The following is an 18,197-nucleotide window of genomic DNA, read 5'->3' as shown; positions in this document are numbered from 1 at the left end:
TTTCGAATAGTTCTGCAAGGAGCGACCTAATCAAAATTTCGCTGTTCACATTGAAGAAGCTGCACGAATTGTTATCAATTTGCGATTTTGCTCATCAGCAGCTTGTATCGCTCGTTCGTGGGTTCGCACCGCGCAGCACCGCAGACCGCCGTGGACGTAGCATTACGGCGCCAATGCTGTTCATCTCACGACTATGTGACAGCGCAAAAGCTCCGCTCGATGGCTCATAATTCTCCGCACGCAACGACGTAATCGATGATCACTCGGCGTCGGGAGGGGCGCCGCCCGGTCGTCGGGCGCGGGGGTCTCGCGCCCTGAGAGAACCCCGAACGACCCTCCAACGCCCATGCCTGCCAGCGATCGCTCCGGCGCACACTCGATCCGGGCGTGGAAGAAAAGCGCGTGAGCTGTCATTTCTGACGCCGCGGCGGGCGATGACGCAGGTTTCGTCTGGAAGGGGCGGACGTTGTCCGACGTCTCGACCGTTCGGCGGGGAATGGTCTGCGCAAGGTGTATGAGGACAGGCCCCGAACTTACTTGTTCTCTCCCTTCAGGGCGCAGAACGACCTCAGGTACTTCGGTGCATACCGGGCGCTCCAGGCATGATAGCAGAATTCAGCTTCTGGACCAGTTACATGACATCGCTTGATCGCACTATATCAGATAAAGAATCTGGGAAGTAGGCGTTTGAGCCGGCTCCTTAGCTCTCAAGTACCTGAGACCGTTCTCGGTCCTGAAGGGATGATGTTTGGTGCGGCTTGCTTTGGTGTAGGCGCGGAGCTGGGAGGATCTAGTCGATGGTCGAGGCTGGGAACCGTCGCCGTTTGCGTCCGTCTCGGTGAGGCGGCAAGCTCACCGAGAGGGGGGCTCACCGAGACGAGGGCGCCCACGTCCAGACGACTATCATACGACATTTTGAACGTGGCGTGACATGCCCCCTCTCGCCGACTCAGCTCTCTCTCTATTCTGACATGGCGTGATAACCCCAAGAAAACGCTATTGGTATATAAAAAAACAAAAGTCCTCCACTGCATCGCTGCCATGAACAGCCCGCCCCCTCTGTAAGCGGCCATGCACACGACCCGACTCTCAAAACTCACACTGACGCTGCTCCTCGGGTTCATCGCGGCCGTCACGCTGGGCATGCTCTGCCAGCGTCACTCTCTGCGCCACGCTTCTCACTTCGCAGCCGGCCGTCTCACGCGCCTGTTCGGAACGACCGCGCACACCGTCGGTCCGACACACGTCGTCATGACGTCGGCAGCGGCAGAGCGCCGCGTCATCATCGTCGTCGGGTCCGGGCTCGCGGGCCTGGCGGCGGCGCACGAGGCGCTCCAGCGCGGGGCGCACGTGCGCATGCTCGAGCGCGGGGCCAAGACGGGCGGCAACAGCATCAAGGCGTCGTCCGGGATCAACGGCGCCGGCACGCGGTTTCAGAAGGCGAGGGGCATCGAGACGGACACGTCGTTTTACGGCGACACGGTGCGGTCGGCGGGGGCCAGGTTCGCCGCGGCGGCGGCTGAGGATGCGGCGGGCATCGACAGGGCGGGCCTCGTCGGCACGCTGACGGGGCGGTCGGCCGAGGCTGTGGCGTGGCTTGCGGACGACATGGGCGTCGACCTCGGCGTCGTGGCGCCGCTGGGCGGCCACTCTGTCGCGAGGACGCACCGCGGCGCCGGCGCGCTGCCGCCCGGCGCGGCCATCGTCACGACGCTGCTGAAGAGGCTGCAGGCGGACCCGAGGTTCGAGCTGACGACGTCCGCCGAGGTCGTGGGCCTGATGACGGCGCCGGGCGGGGCCGTCACGGGGGGCCGGCAAACGCACGAGAAGCAGCGGCACGAACTGGCCGGGCCGGTCGTCTTCGCGGCGGGTGGGTTCGCGGGCGACGCTCGTGGTCTCCTGGCGCAGTATCGCCCCGACCTCGCCGGCATGCCGTCGACGAACGAGGCGCGGCCCGGCGCGCACGGTCTGCTGACAGATGTTGGCGCCGAGCTCGTCGACATGGACAGCGTGCAGATTCACCCGACGGGGTTCGTCGACCCCGAGGCGCCGGCGGCGCAGTACAAGTTTCTCGCGGCTGAGATGCTGCGCGGCGAGGGCGGCATCTTGCTTTCGTCCGACGGGCGGCGGTTCGTCAACGAGCTGGCGACGAGGGAGGTCGTCAGCAGGGCCATCATGGAGGAGAGGCAACCCGCCGGAGACGAGGCGACGGTGCGGCAGTGGGACGTGACGCTGGTGCTCGACCCGGGAGCCTGCGAGGCGGCCGGTTCTCACCTGGGCTTCTATCTGTTCAAAGGGTTCATGGAGAAGAAAAGGGTAGGTGAGCTGCCACCCAATATGATCGAGGCCGTGGACCGGTACGCCGAGGTGGTCGCATCAGGTCAGGATAACGAATTTGGAAGATCGTCTTTTGGGCACTGGAGATTGCAGCCGGGCAAAACGAACCGGGAAGAGGTCGTCTGCGTGGGTACGGTGACGCCCATTGTGCACTTCACCATGGGAGGCGCTGCGTTCGACGCAGAGGCCCGCGTGCTGCGGCGAGGGGCGGGCGGCGTGCTGGAGCCGATTGAGGGACTCTGGGCGGCTGGTGAGATTACTGGAGGCGTCCATGGTGACAACAGACTAGGAGGGTCATCTCTGCTCGAGTGCGCGGTGTTTGGGCGAATGGCTGGACAGCAGGCCGCAAAGGCTTTGTCGGGGTGATGGCGTACATGCCCCTGAACCCCTGAACCCGAGCCGCCATCTGTTCCACAAACCGGCAAGACATCATCGCATGCCCGTAACGTTATTCGCACAGATCGCACAAGTCTTACAAGGTGCACGAGTTGCAGTGATTGACTGAATGTTTCGTTATTGATTTCTCCAGAACACCAGACCGTGTCATGTACTCAGGCTACCAGTATCTTCCCCTTCCTTCCAAATGTCATCCAGAACCAGCTCCACCACAAAGTAAAAGTTTTGCTCCATATCGTACCATGTTGTATGTAAATACATTTGCATGCGCCATGCTAAGGTCCGCCCTCGGGGAAGGAGGGCGGCCATCAAAATCCAGAGACAGCACATGCTACCAAATCAAAACGGACACCAAGTCCCTGGTACCGTTTAGAAGCCAAGGAGGCCGTTGAAGACGTCCGCCACCGCGGCGCTGCGGTCGCCGGAAGCCTCAACCTGAGCCTGAGCGTCCTCGCACTTCGCAATGGCCGCAGCGTTGGCATTGCAGACGTTGATGAGCTGGTCGCAGATGCGGTTGGTGATGATGTTGGGGTTGAGAGCATCCTGCTGTCCCTGGGCGACGAGAGAGTCGGTGGGAAGGAAGGTGCCCTCATTGGCGGCGCGGTTGCCACGGCCGAGCTGGAAGTCCATGGTAGGCGTGCACTGGCCAAAGTCGGCGGCACCGCCAGCATTGCCTCCGGCGTTGCCGCCAGCGTTGCCGTTGCCGGCGTTGCCGTTGCCAGCATTGCCGTTGCCAGCATTGCCGGCACCAGCTCCAGCTCCAGCACCAGGAGCAGGAGCAACAGCACCACAGCCTTTACCGGCATTGTTGTTGTTACCGGCGTTGCCGTTGCCAGCATTGCCGTTGCCAGCATTGCCGTTGCCGCCAGTGCCGGCACCAGCTCCAGCTCCAGCACCAGCTCCAGCGCCAGCTCCAGCTCCAGCACCAGCACCGGCACCGGCACCAGCGGCAGCCTGGCCGTCAATCTTCAGATCCGAAAATCCGTTGGCGATGAACAGGTCGGCAACCGAGACGCCGGCAGCACCAAGGGGCGTCTGCAGAGATGAAGCGCTGAGCTGGTTGGCCAGGGCCGCGTTGGCGACGGCGGGGTCAATGGCGGGCAGGATGCCGCGCAGAGCCTCGGTGGCGGGCAGGCTGGCGTCACCGCAAATGTTGGGAATGTCGGAGGTGAAGGGGTTGAAGTTCTGCTCGGCAGCGACGACACCGGCGGCGGCGGCAATGACAGCAGGGTCGTTGCCGAGGGTCGTGACAATGTTGTCCGCGAGGGTCAGCTTGGCGCAGGGGTCAGCACCGCCGAGGAGGACGCCGGGGACGCCGCCGGCGAGGGTCGCAGCCTGGCCGGACTGGCCAAACTGGCCGTCGAGGGCGGAGACGGCGGCGACAGGGATCTGCTCCTGGCCAAAGCGGGCTTCGACGTAGGCCACGAGGGCGGAGATGAGGATGAGCTTGGCAGAGGCAGACATGTTGGATATTTTGACGAGGTTGGTTGTTGTGGTTGTGAGGAACGAAGTGAAAACTGATATTCTGTCAAAGAATGAAAGAGGCCGGCTAGCGGTTGTAGTTGGATAGTCTTGCGAGCGAGGGAACGTAAGAATAGATTGGAAAAAGAGTTCACAGAACCTAAAGATAGAAGGTAAGAGAAGGAAGGTAAGGAAGACCTGAGAGCGAAGGAAGACTTGATGAAGCTGGATGTGGATGAGGAGGGGGAAAGAAAGAAGCATAACTCGACGGATGGGATGGGACGATTATATAGGGAGAAGAGAAGTGAGAGGGTCGTCAAGTCGCATCTCGTCCCCCGGCATGCCTAGCTCGCCGGGCCTCATGTCCCACGGTCGATGCTGTCTGTGGTGGGTGTCATCCCAACTCGAGGCTTCGCTGTCGATCGGCTCCGACGCGAGGCGGAGGGACAGCAGGATCCGAAATGACGACGGGGACGCCCTGAAGTCGATCACACGGCCGCATTTGCCAGAAGATGGTGCGGCAGCATCACAGATGCACAGGTGCCTGCCATCCCAAAGCTCGGTCTCATCCGACGGGGCTCGTCTCAAGATGACCCAAAAAGGGAGAGTTGATGCTAAGGCCGAAGAATGGCACCCTTGATACAGGGCGCTCAAAGAAGCGCGAACCCAAACGGGGGCGCTAATGGTTGGGTTCTCTGGAAGCGAGGTAGCGATGAAGCGCCTCGAACAGGGCCACCCCGGTCGACGACCAGCTGACAGACCGCCGTTGAGACGAGGGCGTCCCCAAGTGGAGAGAGCCGACAGAGTAACTCTCACCGACCGAGGCGGCTCTGAAGCTTAAGGACGACAGATCTGGGCAGGCAAGGCACTCGGCAATCATCTGAGGACTGTTCTGATGAAGTCGAGTGCTCCGAGTCATAGGCGCGGGCCATCAGTCATTGTCAAGGCCTCCGTTGCTGTGAAGCTGCATTAGCGGTCAATCTCAACTCGCTGTGAAGGTGAAAGTCAATCTGTGCTCATCAGACTTGGCAATTTGCAGATCCTCTTTTGTCAGCTTCTCTTTCGTCTCGCGGGCTGGGCGACGTGCGCCGGTCTCTCTCGTTCGAGGGGCGACGGCGGTGATGGCCAGGCCAGAAAACATGATCGTCACCGTTGAGTCGCAGTGCTGCGACGCCAGCGTCAAGGAACCATGTCATGCTCCGCTCCAGGTTCCAGAAACGCGGCACGGGGGTTACGGGTGGAAGCAGGGTGCTCCAAGGTAACGTCGTGGGACGTGCATTGGTGTCTAGACCTGGACAACCGCGCGCCGTTGCAGCGGGTCTTCCTCGTCTTGGGGAGGCGCTGTTTTAAGCTCGTGGGCAGGGGCTCGGATTGAGGCTCGATCGGGCCATGGTTTGCGTCGAAATGCCAATATGGCTGGCGAACAAACGTTTCTCTTGGCTCTCTGGCCATGGTGAAGGTGCTTTTCCAGACGAGACTAGAGGTGTGCGGTTTGTGAATGTGGATGGCATAACGGAGTAGGGTCGTAGGCATGCATTCCCAGAGCGAGAGATTCGAGAGCGAGAGAGAGAGAGAGAGAGCTGACTCTGTGGGACGGATCTGTGGTGAGCTGTCATCCGTCAAGCCACGCGATCTGCACGTCGTGTAGCGCAGGGCCGAGATCAAGATCTGACGGCTGGGTACAGGTCGAAGGCCAGGTACAGGCCGAAGGCCCTGTGCAGGTCGCCGACTCCATCGAGACAAGAGGTGGGTAGGGGGACCGCCGGCCGGCGGTGGTTGTGGTGGTAGAGAAGCAACAGCCAGGCCTGAGAGACAGCTAGGCCTGCAGCCTTGTTGTCTGGTTGAGCGTGTTTGAGGACGGGGGGTAAAAGCGGGGGCCCTGCAGGGACCGGAACGTCACCCCTCCGGGCGTCACTTGCCGTGGCACGCCTGGCGAGGGCGCCCGGAGAGCAGCAAGGGCAGGCACCTACAGCGCCTCCCCTGCCTGAACGCCAAGACACCCCGCTGAGCCCGCCACACGTGTCCCTGTGCCACCCCTGGCCAGAAGAAGCCCCTCAGCCTCATCCGGGGTCTCAGGCCGCGTCTGAGACGACATCCCAAACTCCAACCGTCTGGTCTGTCGTCCGTGAGACACCAAAGCAAACTTGCTCTCCAGCTCTCTTTGTTTCTCTCTCTCTCTCTCTTTATCTCTCTCTCTCCCCTCTGTATCTTTCTCCCCTCACCCTGTCTCGCATGGGGTCACTGCATCCCCGTCCATCTCGTGATCCCTTCGTCCACGACATCGCGGTGCCCCCCCAGCCTTGCCTTGCCCCGCCCTGCCTTGCCCCTACTTCTCACCCAACCTCGCTTGGCGCTGACGACGCCCTCCCCTGAGCCGCTCACTCCACGCCCACTGCAACGCCCTGCGCGCGCAAGGCCAGCACGGAGCAACCGGCCGTCGCTCCACTCAAGCTGTGGATGCCATCTCGCGAGTACCCTTACGTCGCTCGCCGCTCCCCGCCTGCTTCAGACGATTCATCAAAAGCTTGGTCATGGCCCTGCCTGCCTGTGAAACAACGAGATCGTCCCTGGCAGCTAGCCATGCCGACCTGTCTGGCCCCCTCCCCTCGAGCCATCATCATGCGATTGCAAGACAACCACGTTGCTCGTCTGAACACTTGCTGTGCAACGGCGGCTATCGAGCGCCAGGACGCCGATCACAACCACCACCTTCCTCCCCCTCCTTCTCCTCTTGCTGCTGCTGCTGCTGCTGCTGCTTTTGCTGTGCTGGAATAAACAACCCCCCTTCTCTTCTCCTCCCCCCAGAATAGCTTGTTCGATCGCCCGTGTCATGTCGGCAACTCGTCTGAAAGCAGTGCCTCCCCCTCTTCTTCTCCATCGCGTCTTCAAGTCAGGCAGACAGTAGTTTCCACCATATCCCGTCCCCGACCAGCACGAGCCGCTCTCAATCTCGGCTTGGCCGTCATCCGATCTTCGCCTGGACAGAAACATATCACTCACATCCCCCAGCCCCTTTCCATGTCGTCATTGCTGGCATCACTAGAATAGCCATCCCAGGGACGCGTCTCATTCTCCCACTATCCCAAAGTCCATCTGTGAGGGCAAAGACCAACCGTGCATGCCATCAACGACGATCTTCCTAGAGCCAGGTATTGTCAATTGTCACGTCGGCCGTATGTCTCTCAGTCAACCGTGTATTAACAAAAGCTGAGCACCAACAATGTTCGCCAGCTTATGCACATTAAAAACAATTCATAATGCCCTCTTCATAAACTCATGTCGTCGTATTCCCCAGCGTATTCATGCATGTGGTAATTCCTTCATAATCCCCACCCTCTTAAAAATCAATCCCAGATTCTGGCATGAGTGCTTCTGCTTCCGCTCATGCAGCGGTTCCTGTTGGCTTTGTAGGAGCTCATGGTACCGGATTGCTCGGGATACTTGCGGGCAGCGGCCTTAGGTCGTATCTTGTTCTTAGACCCCCATGATCCTGGCAGTAAATAATCTAGGGCCGCTCGGTAGTCCGGTAGTCTGAGGCTGAGGTGCGAAACCAGCCGGACGAGCCGCAGTAACGAGTGTCGTGACAGGCGTTGGCCCTGGGTTCTCAGAGTAGTTTGCGTCATACATACCCCTGGCTCGCTTCTCGCCAGACGTACCACCGTACGAGCCCACCTCATTCGTATCCGCTGGTCGGTTGACCGCCGTGCCATCTTTACTGTAGACTGTAAGAGCCCAAGATCCGCCACAGAGCTCGGCCGGGTTGCCATCGCAGACCATGCGACACTGCATATCAGGAAGGCGCTTGGCGTTTTGGAACACGTTGCCGCACCAGCACTCCCGATGATACTCAGTACCTGCGAGTTTGAAGCCCTTCGAGTCGCAGTATGCAACGCACTTTTCATTGGACATGTTGCCTGCGTAGTAGTCTCTTGGGTCGCAGTCCAGCGTTCGCTGCGGATTGTCGTTGAAGCATCCGAGATATGACCATCCGCCTGCAATTGGGGCTACTCTGGCAGCAATGCCATCGTCTCCTTCGCCGACGTCATCATCAGGCGGTACAGCTCCATTGCTGTTGTCTGATGAGGCTCCATACGGAGCTGGACGGCTGCCCGGGGAGTTGCCCGCTGGACATCCCAACCCTGTGCAATCTCCGTTACTGTTGTCAGTTCCAGTGCTTTGGCCGCTCCCTGGGCGGTTTGAAGGGCATCCAACTCCTGTGCATGCACTTTCTCCACCTGGATTTCCTGGGGTGCTTGTCAGTGGAGGACAGGTCGGCCCTGAGCATATGGGAGGAGCGTGATCTTGTTCGTCAACACCATTGTTACTATATGGTCCGTCCGCAGTACTTGCATTATCACTGCCGCCTGATCCCCCGTTCGGATTGCTGCCAGGACTACCATTCGATCCGCTGTCAGGGCCGTTGCCGGCGCCGCCGCCGTGTCCAATATTTGAACCAGAAATAGGATCATTTGTGGGCGATTGAGGGACCACAACAGTCGTCGTAATGACCATTGGAGGGGGTGAAGCACGTGTGGGTGGAACAGGGGTTGGACCCGGTGCGCAATACCATCCACCATCGCAATGATAGCATGGCCATCCCCATCCACAAGGGCATTTTTGCATTGGTGTTTCTTTTGGGGGACAGAACCATCCGTCCAGGCATTCTTTGCAAGAATACCCTCGGCCCGGGCATGGTCCCAGAATCGGATCGGGAATAGTTGGCGAGGGCACAGGGCAATTAAGGCCAGGCCCAGGATATGTCGGGCAAGCTGGACAAGCAGACGAAGGGATAGCCAAAAGGGTTGAGGATGAAGCGGAAAACCCGGTTGGGACACCGCTGCCCGGCAATCCGTTGTTAGGTGAATCAGGACTGCCCGGGGTTTCACCCTCATTTGGGGAGCCGGTGCCCGGAATAGTGCTGTCTTGTCCAGGAGCTTGCGGCGGCAATTGAGCCCCGGATAGGCCGCCTGAATCGGATTCGGAAGCAGGCGGCTGGGCTACAGCAGGCTGACCTAGATTCTGTGGTTTGGGCTGCCCAGAGCCTGAAATGACAGGGGCTGGTCGTGGCTGCAGTCCTTGAGCAGGTTGGGACACATAGTCAGGTTGGGGCCCGTCGCCAGGTTGGGGCCCGTCGCCAGGCTGTGGCCCCTCGCCAGGCTGCGGGCCGTCGCCGGGCTGGGGTCTATACCCGGGCCGCGGGGCTTGTTCATCTGAGGACAACCCGTTATTGCTGGAACCACTATTGGCTTGTGGCTGTTGTCCGGGCTGTGCACCTTGACTGTTCTGCTGCGTCGTGCCAGGGCTTGTACCAGGCTGCTGAGTAGATCCATCGCCGGACTGTGAGGTTTGACCCGACTGCTGAGTATTTCCGCCTGGCTGACTGCCTGTTGCTGGGTGTAGCGTTGCACCCTGATCTTGCTGCCCATCTTGCTGTTGGTCGCCAGCCTGCTGAGCTCCGGCTTGCTGAGGTTGGCCCGCCGGCTGGCCCTGTCCTTGCTGTTGAGGCTGATCAGCAGGCAGACGCGGTTCTGGTTGCTGCTGCTCTCCTAGGGGGCTAGGTGATTGGGCTTGACCCGGTGATGGTCCGGTGCCGGGTGGTTGTTGTCCAGGCTGCTGTCCAGGACCGTTTGCTTCGGGCTCTGGTTGGGGGGCAGGGTATCCTTGAAGTGGCTGAGCAGTGACTTGAGGCTGTCCTGGGCCCAAAACGCCGGTGAACTCTGTCACGAGAGGTTCAGCTGGCTGATCTGCAGGGAATGCTTGGGAATCGGCCGAACCGCCACCTTGCTGAGCCCCTCCATCTGGTGCGCCGCTGCTTGGGGAAGCCTCAAGGCCTGCTGGAAGAGCGGCAGTCGTGAACAAACCGCCTGGGACCAAGATTGTATCTCTAGAAGGCGGTGCAACTCCTTCGTCAGGGCTAAATTGGGCTCCTGGTGCGGCTCCTATGCTGTTCTCATTGTGTGAGACGCCATCGGTCGATGGCGGGGTGGGCACGATGTTGAGAGGTGAAGCACCGTTATTGGGGAACTCCATGCGCGTAGGAGCGTCATTATTGACACCGGCACCCGCTGCATTGCTGGCCGGCAGGTTGGTTGCAGTGGAGGGCGACTAGACCTGTCCTACTGGAGTCGTTGCTTCCCGAGCATCCGGCGGTTGAACCAGACTGGCTTGATTCGGGACGTCTATGACGGGAGTTGTTGGCGGCTGGTTCATTCCTCCTGCGCCTTGCGCATCACCAACACCCCCCGGGCGCTGACCATTGGTTGTACTCTCGTCACCAAAGGTTTCTGGAACTGAAGGGACATCGTCGTGGTCCAGCATGCTTGGCACTGGCAGAGGTAGAGAACCGTCGAATTGTGAAGCATGGTTGCTGGAGATGTCGCCTAGTGCTGGCATGACACCAGGGCCATTGTTGGTGTTACCAGGTACGGGCATTTCATTGGAGATAGTGAGATCGATCTTGTGAGGAAGCTGTGGCTCAGAGTTGTCCACGATGAGGCCAGAATTCTTGGGATCGGGACCGTCCCGGCTGACTTGAAGACCGAAGGCACCCCACGGAACACCGAACAGCTGTCTTCTCTCGGCAGAAGTAGGTTCGTTTGAAGAGAGCGAGTCACCTCTTCGGTTCTCTTCAACGACGGGTGATGCTGCGATCAGTCCTGAAGCAACCAGGACGACAAGATAATAGAATAGAAGAGAATAGTGAGAGGAAATGCATTTGCAAGGGCGCGGACTCGATGGCCGCAATGGCGTATTGAGGAGCATCTTTGTGGGTAGCTTAGTATGCTCGAAAAGCAAACGGTTCTCTCGCCTTTTTTCTAGACTGGCGTGGCAGATTCTGATGGCGATGAGTAAGACTCGAACGAAAGAAAGCACTTCCAAAAGGGTGGTACCAAGAAAGACAACCAAAAAGCGTTGTTGATGCATTGGAGGAGGAGACAGAATCCGAGATTGGAACAAACGAGGCGAAGTGATAGAGATGGCTGCTAGCTCTCGATGCAGGTACCATTGACCATCCTCACACTTTCCTCAGACTGTCATTGCTTTTTGGATACATGGAAAGAGCTCCAGGTAGTCCAGTCAGGCCGTGGCAGTCGAGCCGCCTCGCAAGACTAAGAGTGACTCCCCTTGAAGAGCCTGACCCCCCGAGTTGCCTTCATCACGATTCAGGTGCTTCGTGTAGTCTGTTCAGGGGAAGCTGAAAAGCTGTCTGGAAAGAGATGCCTGGGTTTCTTTCACTCTTCATGATGTAAATCTGCTTGTCGACATCACAGGAAGGTGGGGTGAAGTTGGCGGGGCAGTCGCAACGCGCGCACAGACCACACCTTAATGCATCCCCGGCCAGTCAATCCCCGACCGCCGACAAAATTTCCAAAAAATTTGGCAAGAGACTGTTCAGTAGCAGCTTCTCTCCCGAAGACCTGAAGAAGCTCGCCAGGCACCACGTCTCCCCCCTTCCCACCGGCTCCGTAACAGCCTCCTCAACGCGAACCGACACCGATTGATCCATTCCATTCAACGAGGCCATAGCCAGCGTCCAACCATGGACATCCACCGCTGCCGCTTCGTTCCTTATCCTCCTTCCCCCATCAACGCCCTCGCCTTTTCCCGCCCCTCCACCCGTTCCACCCTCCAGGCGAGCCTCAACCGCCTCGCTGTCGGACGCGCAAATGGCGACATTGAGCTCTGGAATCCCTCCAGCGGCGCCTGGCACCAGGAGAAGATCATTCATGGCGGCAACGACCGCTCCGTCGACGGTCTTGTGTGGGTCGTTGAGCCCGACGAGGAGCTTCCTCACGCCTCGCTCGATGCCCCCGCCGACAAGGCACCCATCATGCCCGGCCGCTCCCGCCTCTTCAGCATAGGCTATACCTCCGCCGTCACAGAATGGGATCTCGAGAAGGGACGGCCTCTTCGTACCGCCAGCGGCCAGCATGGCGATATCTGGTGCATCGCCGCCCAGCCCGCCCCGACCGGCAATAAGGCCCTCGCCTCTCCCAGCGATGGCGTCTCCAAGCTCGTTGCAGGCACCATCGACGGTGCGCTGGCCATCTACACCATTGCCGACTCGGACCTTCGCTTTCAGCGTCTCCTTGTCAAGTCTCCCGCTCGCAAGACGCAGATGGTGAGCATTGCCTTCCAGTCCCGCGATGTTGTCGTCGTCGGCTGCAGCGACTCTACCCTTCGCGCTTATGATATGCGCAACGGCTTGATGCTGCGCAAGATGACACTCGGTGCCGATCTTGCCGGCGGCTCCAAGGAGATCATTGTCTGGTCCGTCAAGTGTCTGCCGAACGGCGACATCGTTTCTGGCGATTCAACTGGGCACGTGACTATATGGGACGGAAAGACCTACACCCAGATGCAAAGACTGCAGAGCCATCGCCAGGATGTCCTCAGTCTGGCGACAAGCAATGACGGAACTGCACTGCTGAGTGGAGGCATGGACCGTAGGACCGTCCTGTACAAGAAGACCGCTGGCGCAGGTTCCAGGTGGGGCAAGGTTTGGAGCAGGAAATACCACGATCACGACGTCAAGGCTATGGCTTCCTTCGAGAGCGCAAAAATGAGTGTTGTGGTATCAGGTGGTGAGCACAAGTCCCGGGCTCCTCTCCTTTCTCACTGATGCTAACCTGTCAGGGCCCGATGCGTCCCCGGTTGTGCTCCCTCTCAAGGAGCTCGGCCGTGAGAACCACCGTACACTTCAGAACCTTCCTCAACAGCCACCTCTCCAGAGCGCACCCAAGGCGCGCCTCATCGTGAGCTGGTGGGACCGAGAGGTCAACATTTGGAAGCTGCGCCAGACTTTTGACGGCATCTACAACAACGACGCCGAGGACGTCAACAAGAACCGCAAGCTTCTAAAGACCATTCTTATCAAGGGCGAATCCAGCATTTCCGCAGCCTCCATTTCCCCTGATGGAAGTGTGCTCGCCGTGGCTACAGCCACCGAGTTCAAGGCCTTCCACCTCCAGCACCAGAACCCTACCAAGCCCTCCGACATTCGGCTCTCGCAGATTGAGGTCCCCGCCTCGCTCGCCAACAACGGAGCCAACCTGGTGCAGATATCGCCGGACGGAAACTGGCTCGTTGCGATCCAGGACGGAACCAAGATGCTCCTCTTGCGAATCAAGCACGACGCCACCAGTGACGAGGCCCCGACTCTGGCCAGGCCGCAGAGCGTGACGCGCATGAAGCGTAAGATTCCCAAGCACTTGAAATTAGGAGGTCTTGGCAACTACGAAAGGACCATTACGCACGCGACCTTTGCCCCTGACAGCAAGATGCTCGCTGTGGCCGATCTGGCTGGCTACATCGATACATGGGTTCTTCGCTCCGACGGTGAGACCGACGAAGATGACGACGCGTCATCTGACAGCGACTTTTCCGAGAGTGAGGCCGACGTCGAGGAGGCTGACGACGCAACGGGTAGCAAAGAGCGATGGCAGCACACCCCCGCGTCCACGCTGCTGCCCAAGCTGCCTGCGCCGCCTGTCGTCCTGTCTTTCGCGCCCGAGGCGTCTGACGCACCCTACACCCTCCTCGCCGTGACAAACGTCTGGCACATCCTAGCATTCAACCCGCTTGAGGGCGGTCTGACGCCTTGGTCCCGCCGCAACCCCTCCGCTCGTCTGCCCAACACCATCCGCGACACGCGCGACCTCGCCAAGGGAATCCTCTGGCAGGGTCCTCGCGCCTGGATCTACGGCGTGTCGTTCCTCTTCATGCTCGATCTTTCGCAGGACCTCAGTGACCCCAGCGCCGCCTCCACGGCCCTGACTACCGACAGCAACGCGTCAGCGCTTGCCAAGGCGGGCCAGAAGAGGAAGCGCAAGGGCGCAGAGAGTGGTGCGGGCAGCCGCATGGCCATCGGTTCTCTCGTCCCCCAGCAGGTTGACCGCTATGTCAGCGGCAAGGACTGGCAGACCGACCTCGAAAACGCGGCGGCGGCGACGCGATCCGAGGGCAGCGACACGGACATGGCAGATGCCGATCAGGAGGAGGAGGACGATGACGATGAAGACAACGACAACGACGATCTCGGCAACGAGAGCGAGCATGATGCGCTCGCGACGCTGCGGAACCGGGACACGCAGATGGATGCCAGCAGCGGCTCCGGACGCAAGAAGTGGTGGTACACGTACAAGTACAGGCCGATCCTTGGCATTGTAGCCCTGGACCCTGCCGGTGATGGCGCCGCTCAGCCGGCGTCCGAGTCAGGCGGTTCGACGGATCTGCCATCACTGGAGGCTGTCCTTGTGGAGAGGCCACTGTGGGACGTTGACCTCCCCGAGCGGTACTTTGGCGCCAACGAGGCTGAAAGGAGATGAGTGGCATGACATTGTACTGAGTAGACAAGCAAAACGGGCGGCGGTGAAAGAGGAGGATCGCGTCAAGCATGCCGCAAAGGAGAGGGGGCGGGACGAGCTACTTCCTGCAGCCTGTCGATAGAAGATGGGGCAGTTGCGGTCTGTTCTTCCTGGGGTAGTCTCTGGAGTCAAAATCTATTCGCTTCCGGTTTTTCCAACTTGGTCCACCACACTGCGCCTGACAGCCACGCATGCGACCCCGTGCCAAGGCCCATCTCGATGGCAAAGCTTGTTCTCGCTCAGTCCGGACCGGCCTCCCTCTATGTGACTCGTCAGGCCTGCCCGATAGTGATGGCAAGTGTGGAGCGGCTGCTGGCCGTACCTTGCCCATGCAGAGGCGCTCTTTCGCAATGGGGAGGTTTCCTCGAAGATGCATGGCCAACAGAGCATAGACAGAACAAGCTCCATGGCGTGCCTTAGGGTCGTAATCGAGTGGGGAGAGTGACGGGCGCTGGCCTCTTCTTTTCTTCTTTCTTTCTTTCTTCCTTCCTTGTGCTCTCCTGATTTCGTCCCCCCCTTAGTCTGTCTGTTGGTGATTTACACGGCTCGCTGGGCCCGGAGGAAGGTTCGTCGGCATCTCTGGCGACTCAGCCGCCCTGGAACATCACGGGACCTCTTCTTCTCGAACTCTGATGCCAACCGTACCCTCGGCCGCGCACACTCAACCATACACACATTTTTTTTTTTTTTTGCAGTACAAGCGATTGCGACATGAGCCGTCCCCGGGGGAAAGGGGGCGGGGCCGCAGGCGAACGTTATTTTGGTACGGTGTCGTCACTTGGTGATTAGGTTCAAGAGGGCATTCCAGGATTGCGGCTGTCGGAGGATTAGTCACCCAGTGAGTTGCTGCGTTTGCACCAGATGGATCGATAGACAGACAGACAGACGGACAGACGAAAGAGACCCTGCCCAAGCGGACAAACTCCAGATCTCGGCTCGATGCGGTTAGCGCAAGGGCGATGCCGCGTGGATGCCGTCTGGGATGCTGATCTGTGGTCTCGACAGGACTTTGAACGCGCGTCCCTAACCCCCCTCCCCCCAAAATGCCCCGACCCGACTTCCTGACTATTGCGGCTCTCTGGCTGGTCTGTTCGTTTCGTTCGGCGGGGCGACCAGCTCCCAGCTGGCCCTCTGTCACGAATGTCGTCCCTGGATGTGGACAATGAAATGGGGAAAAAGAACCATGTGGAGGCAGGTTACAAGCAACATGGCAAAGAATGAAAGAGCAAAAGCTTCCGGGTTGATTGTTCAAAAGGGGAAGTGTCGGACTGGTTCCACATCATCGCAAAGAACGACAAGCGGATTCCCACGAGCAGCCGAGTACGGGCCTCGTCATCTCTATTCTAAGGTACGCGAGTGTCCAAACATCACAGCCCAACAAGCGAAAGAGAGGAGGTGGTCATGACAGGTGGGCACCAAAACATTGGTCCCTGCTTATTTTTAAAGCTGCGAGGAAGAGGTTTGAAGGGGAATGGGTTTGGGGTGACGTGCTTGGCGCAACGAGAGACGAGACAGCGCCGTCGTCAGCGAATGGTATTCGAGCGGCGACGAGCGAGCCCAGCTGGGCTGGCTGTCTCCGGCTGCTGCCAGTCACCGGTACCGAGCAGGACAAAATGGTTCGTCCCAAGGCTATAGGTATACCATGTATGTCCATAGCGAAACGCAGCGCGCGCCCATGTCTCATGCTGACTTGGCGGCTTGCACCCTCCTCCCCAACGGGCCACCGCTTTGCACAGCAAACTTTCGATGCGTGCGTCTCCTCCGCCATGTGATGTGGGGTGGCAATCACAGCAGAGCCCGTAGGTACTTGTACGCGCAAGCTGTACCCCTTGGGTCCAGTGGGCACCAACAAGAGAGAAAAAAAAAGGTCGTACAAGGCTGCGCGCTAGTCATGTCCGCCCGGCACGCGGCAGACATGGGAGATGAGCTGCTGGCCGACGACGTGTCAGTCGTTTTCGCACTACAGGCTACGCGACGGCTGTCGGCTGCGTCTTGGAAGCCTCGTTGCCGGGTGTCTTCGGATGCTTGTGAGCAAGAGAGTCAAGTAGCGAGGGTCCCTAGCGCGATGAGTAGATGAGCTGAGCTTCTGCCTTTTTCACCCCTGTTCTCAAAGATCTGAGGCAGCACGCGATAGCGTTACGACGTGGAGGATCCAGAATCGAGCAGCAGCAATACTGAATCGATGCTTTCTGAGCATGGGCGGCGCCGGGCCAAGTCAGACGGCATGTCGGAGTGCTTCCCTCGAGGGGTTCGTTTCTTTGTCGCAGACGAACCAGAACATACTTCGGCACTCGAGAGCATCTGTATCATCAGTATGCCATGCGAATTGGGCGCAGGAAGTTCTCCATGAAGATTCCTCGACAGCGGCGTAATATTGATGGCCGAACCGCCTCGAGACTGGGCAACTGTCAGGATTGTGAAGCGAAAGCCATCATGTCGTACGATTGAAGCAGGGGGCGCAATCTATTTTCCCTCTCAAGGCCAAGCAGGCTATAGGTCTTGGTGTTGGACGCGACTGAGTAGGGGTCCAAGTCCAGCAGCACAGCAGTGGCCTGCACGGCATCACGGCACCACGGCACCACGGCATCTAGGATCCAGTGGAGGGACCTGGTAAGAAGAGGGGGGAAGAAAATCAAACGAAATCGGGCTAGCTGGGTGATCACACCCTAAGAGGAGGCGGTCTAGATTAGCACTGTCGCGGAGGCAGAATGGATTGCCATGGGATGGGGTCGTAACAGAAGGGGTAATCTTGAGGGCGATATCGACAATCACAACGGAGAGGCAAAAAAAAAAAAAAGATAAAGGGAAAAAGGAAACCATGTCGATCGCACATGGCGAGAAACGAATGGGTTTGAGGCGGCGGTCCAAGGAAGCGGCGCTCAGGACTGCAGATCCACAGGACGCGTCCGACAGCACCTGAACGGGTGGCCGAGGAGGCGTGCTGAGCCACAGCAAGGTAGCCCCCTCTTGGGGTTTCCGGGCCTCTAGCTCACAGGCTGTGTCTTGCTTGGCTGTACCTGTCTGGTCAGCAACGCTGCTCATGGCCACAATTGGAAACAGCCACCTGCGCCTCGTCATCGCCCCCTCGGCGGAATCCCCACCTCGTCTGGAAGTGCATGCGGATGGCCCTGAACTCTGGGACAAGCCTGTACCACGGCCAGCGCTACGGGACAGACGATCGAGGAATTGAGACAATGACAGTTGAGGCCAGATGATGACTGCCTACGAATGGGGTTCCCGAAGCTCGGTAGATCACCTTGTCGGAGTCGCAGCGATCATGCTGGAGTAGCGTCTACTGGGCATTTCTCTCCTCAGTCGGGGTCCCGTGCCTGTGCCTGAACCTTGGCCCCGACGCCCAGGTACCGACCGAGCTTACGTCCCACCCACAGCCGCCAACATCGAGTGGCTGGGTACCTATCTACCTACCGTAGGTACCGGCCTACTTACCATGTACCCATCTACCATGTACGTAGTGGGCTGCGGCTCGGTGAGGAGAAGGACGAGCACGCCAGGTGCCGTGATGCGACTTGGCCTGCACGTGTGCGCATCCTGCGCAAAGTGTCCGTAGGCATGATGCAGCTCATCGACAAAAGATACTCTGACGGCGAAACAGTATCGATTTTGCATTGTACACAT

The 18,197-nt window shown here is 59.2% G+C and overlaps 5 protein-coding genes across 5 annotated transcripts; 2 read left to right on the top strand and 3 right to left on the bottom strand.

The window, feature by feature from the left end:
- Positions 1-1,071: 1,071 nt before the first annotated feature.
- On the top strand, positions 1,072-2,703 carry D7B24_007123 (uncharacterized protein; the record flags this gene model as incomplete). The annotated part of the gene is made up of 1 exon (XM_028641238.1): positions 1,072-2,703. One exon carries the CDS (start codon positions 1,072-1,074, stop codon positions 2,701-2,703), a length of 1,632 nt encoding a protein of 543 aa, XP_028494676.1.
- Positions 2,704-3,102: 399 nt separating this feature from the next.
- On the bottom strand, positions 3,103-4,197 carry D7B24_007122 (uncharacterized protein; the record flags this gene model as incomplete). The annotated part of the gene is made up of 1 exon (XM_028641237.1): positions 3,103-4,197. The coding sequence occupies one exon, from the start codon at positions 4,195-4,197 to the stop codon at positions 3,103-3,105; it is 1,095 nt and encodes a 364-aa protein (XP_028494675.1).
- A 3,471-nt stretch (positions 4,198-7,668) lies between these two features.
- Positions 7,669-8,706, bottom strand: D7B24_007121 (uncharacterized protein; the record flags this gene model as incomplete). Its single annotated transcript, XM_028641236.1, has 1 exon — positions 7,669-8,706. One exon carries the CDS (start codon positions 8,704-8,706, stop codon positions 7,669-7,671), a length of 1,038 nt encoding a protein of 345 aa, XP_028494674.1.
- A 500-nt stretch (positions 8,707-9,206) lies between these two features.
- D7B24_007120 (uncharacterized protein) lies at positions 9,207-10,956 on the bottom strand (the record flags this gene model as incomplete). Its single annotated transcript, XM_028641235.1, has 3 exons — positions 9,207-9,740; positions 10,159-10,299; positions 10,372-10,956. The coding sequence occupies 3 exons, from the start codon at positions 10,954-10,956 to the stop codon at positions 9,207-9,209; spliced, it is 1,260 nt and encodes a 419-aa protein (XP_028494673.1).
- Positions 10,957-11,734: 778 nt separating this feature from the next.
- Positions 11,735-14,522, top strand: UTP4 (U3 small nucleolar RNA-associated protein; the record flags this gene model as incomplete). The annotated part of the gene is made up of 2 exons (XM_028641234.1): positions 11,735-12,779; positions 12,832-14,522. 2 exons carry the CDS (start codon positions 11,735-11,737, stop codon positions 14,520-14,522), a joined length of 2,736 nt encoding a protein of 911 aa, XP_028494672.1.
- Positions 14,523-18,197: the final 3,675 nt, after the last annotated feature.

The sequence above is a fragment of the Verticillium nonalfalfae genome (genome assembly GCF_003724135.2).
Source record: "Verticillium nonalfalfae strain VnAa140/NRRL 66861 chromosome Unknown scaffold_55, whole genome shotgun sequence".
NCBI classification, from domain to species: Eukaryota; Fungi; Ascomycota; class Sordariomycetes; order Glomerellales; family Plectosphaerellaceae; genus Verticillium; species Verticillium nonalfalfae.
Note: the sequence above shows the minus strand (reverse complement) of the source record. Positions and strands in the feature narration are given on the sequence as shown.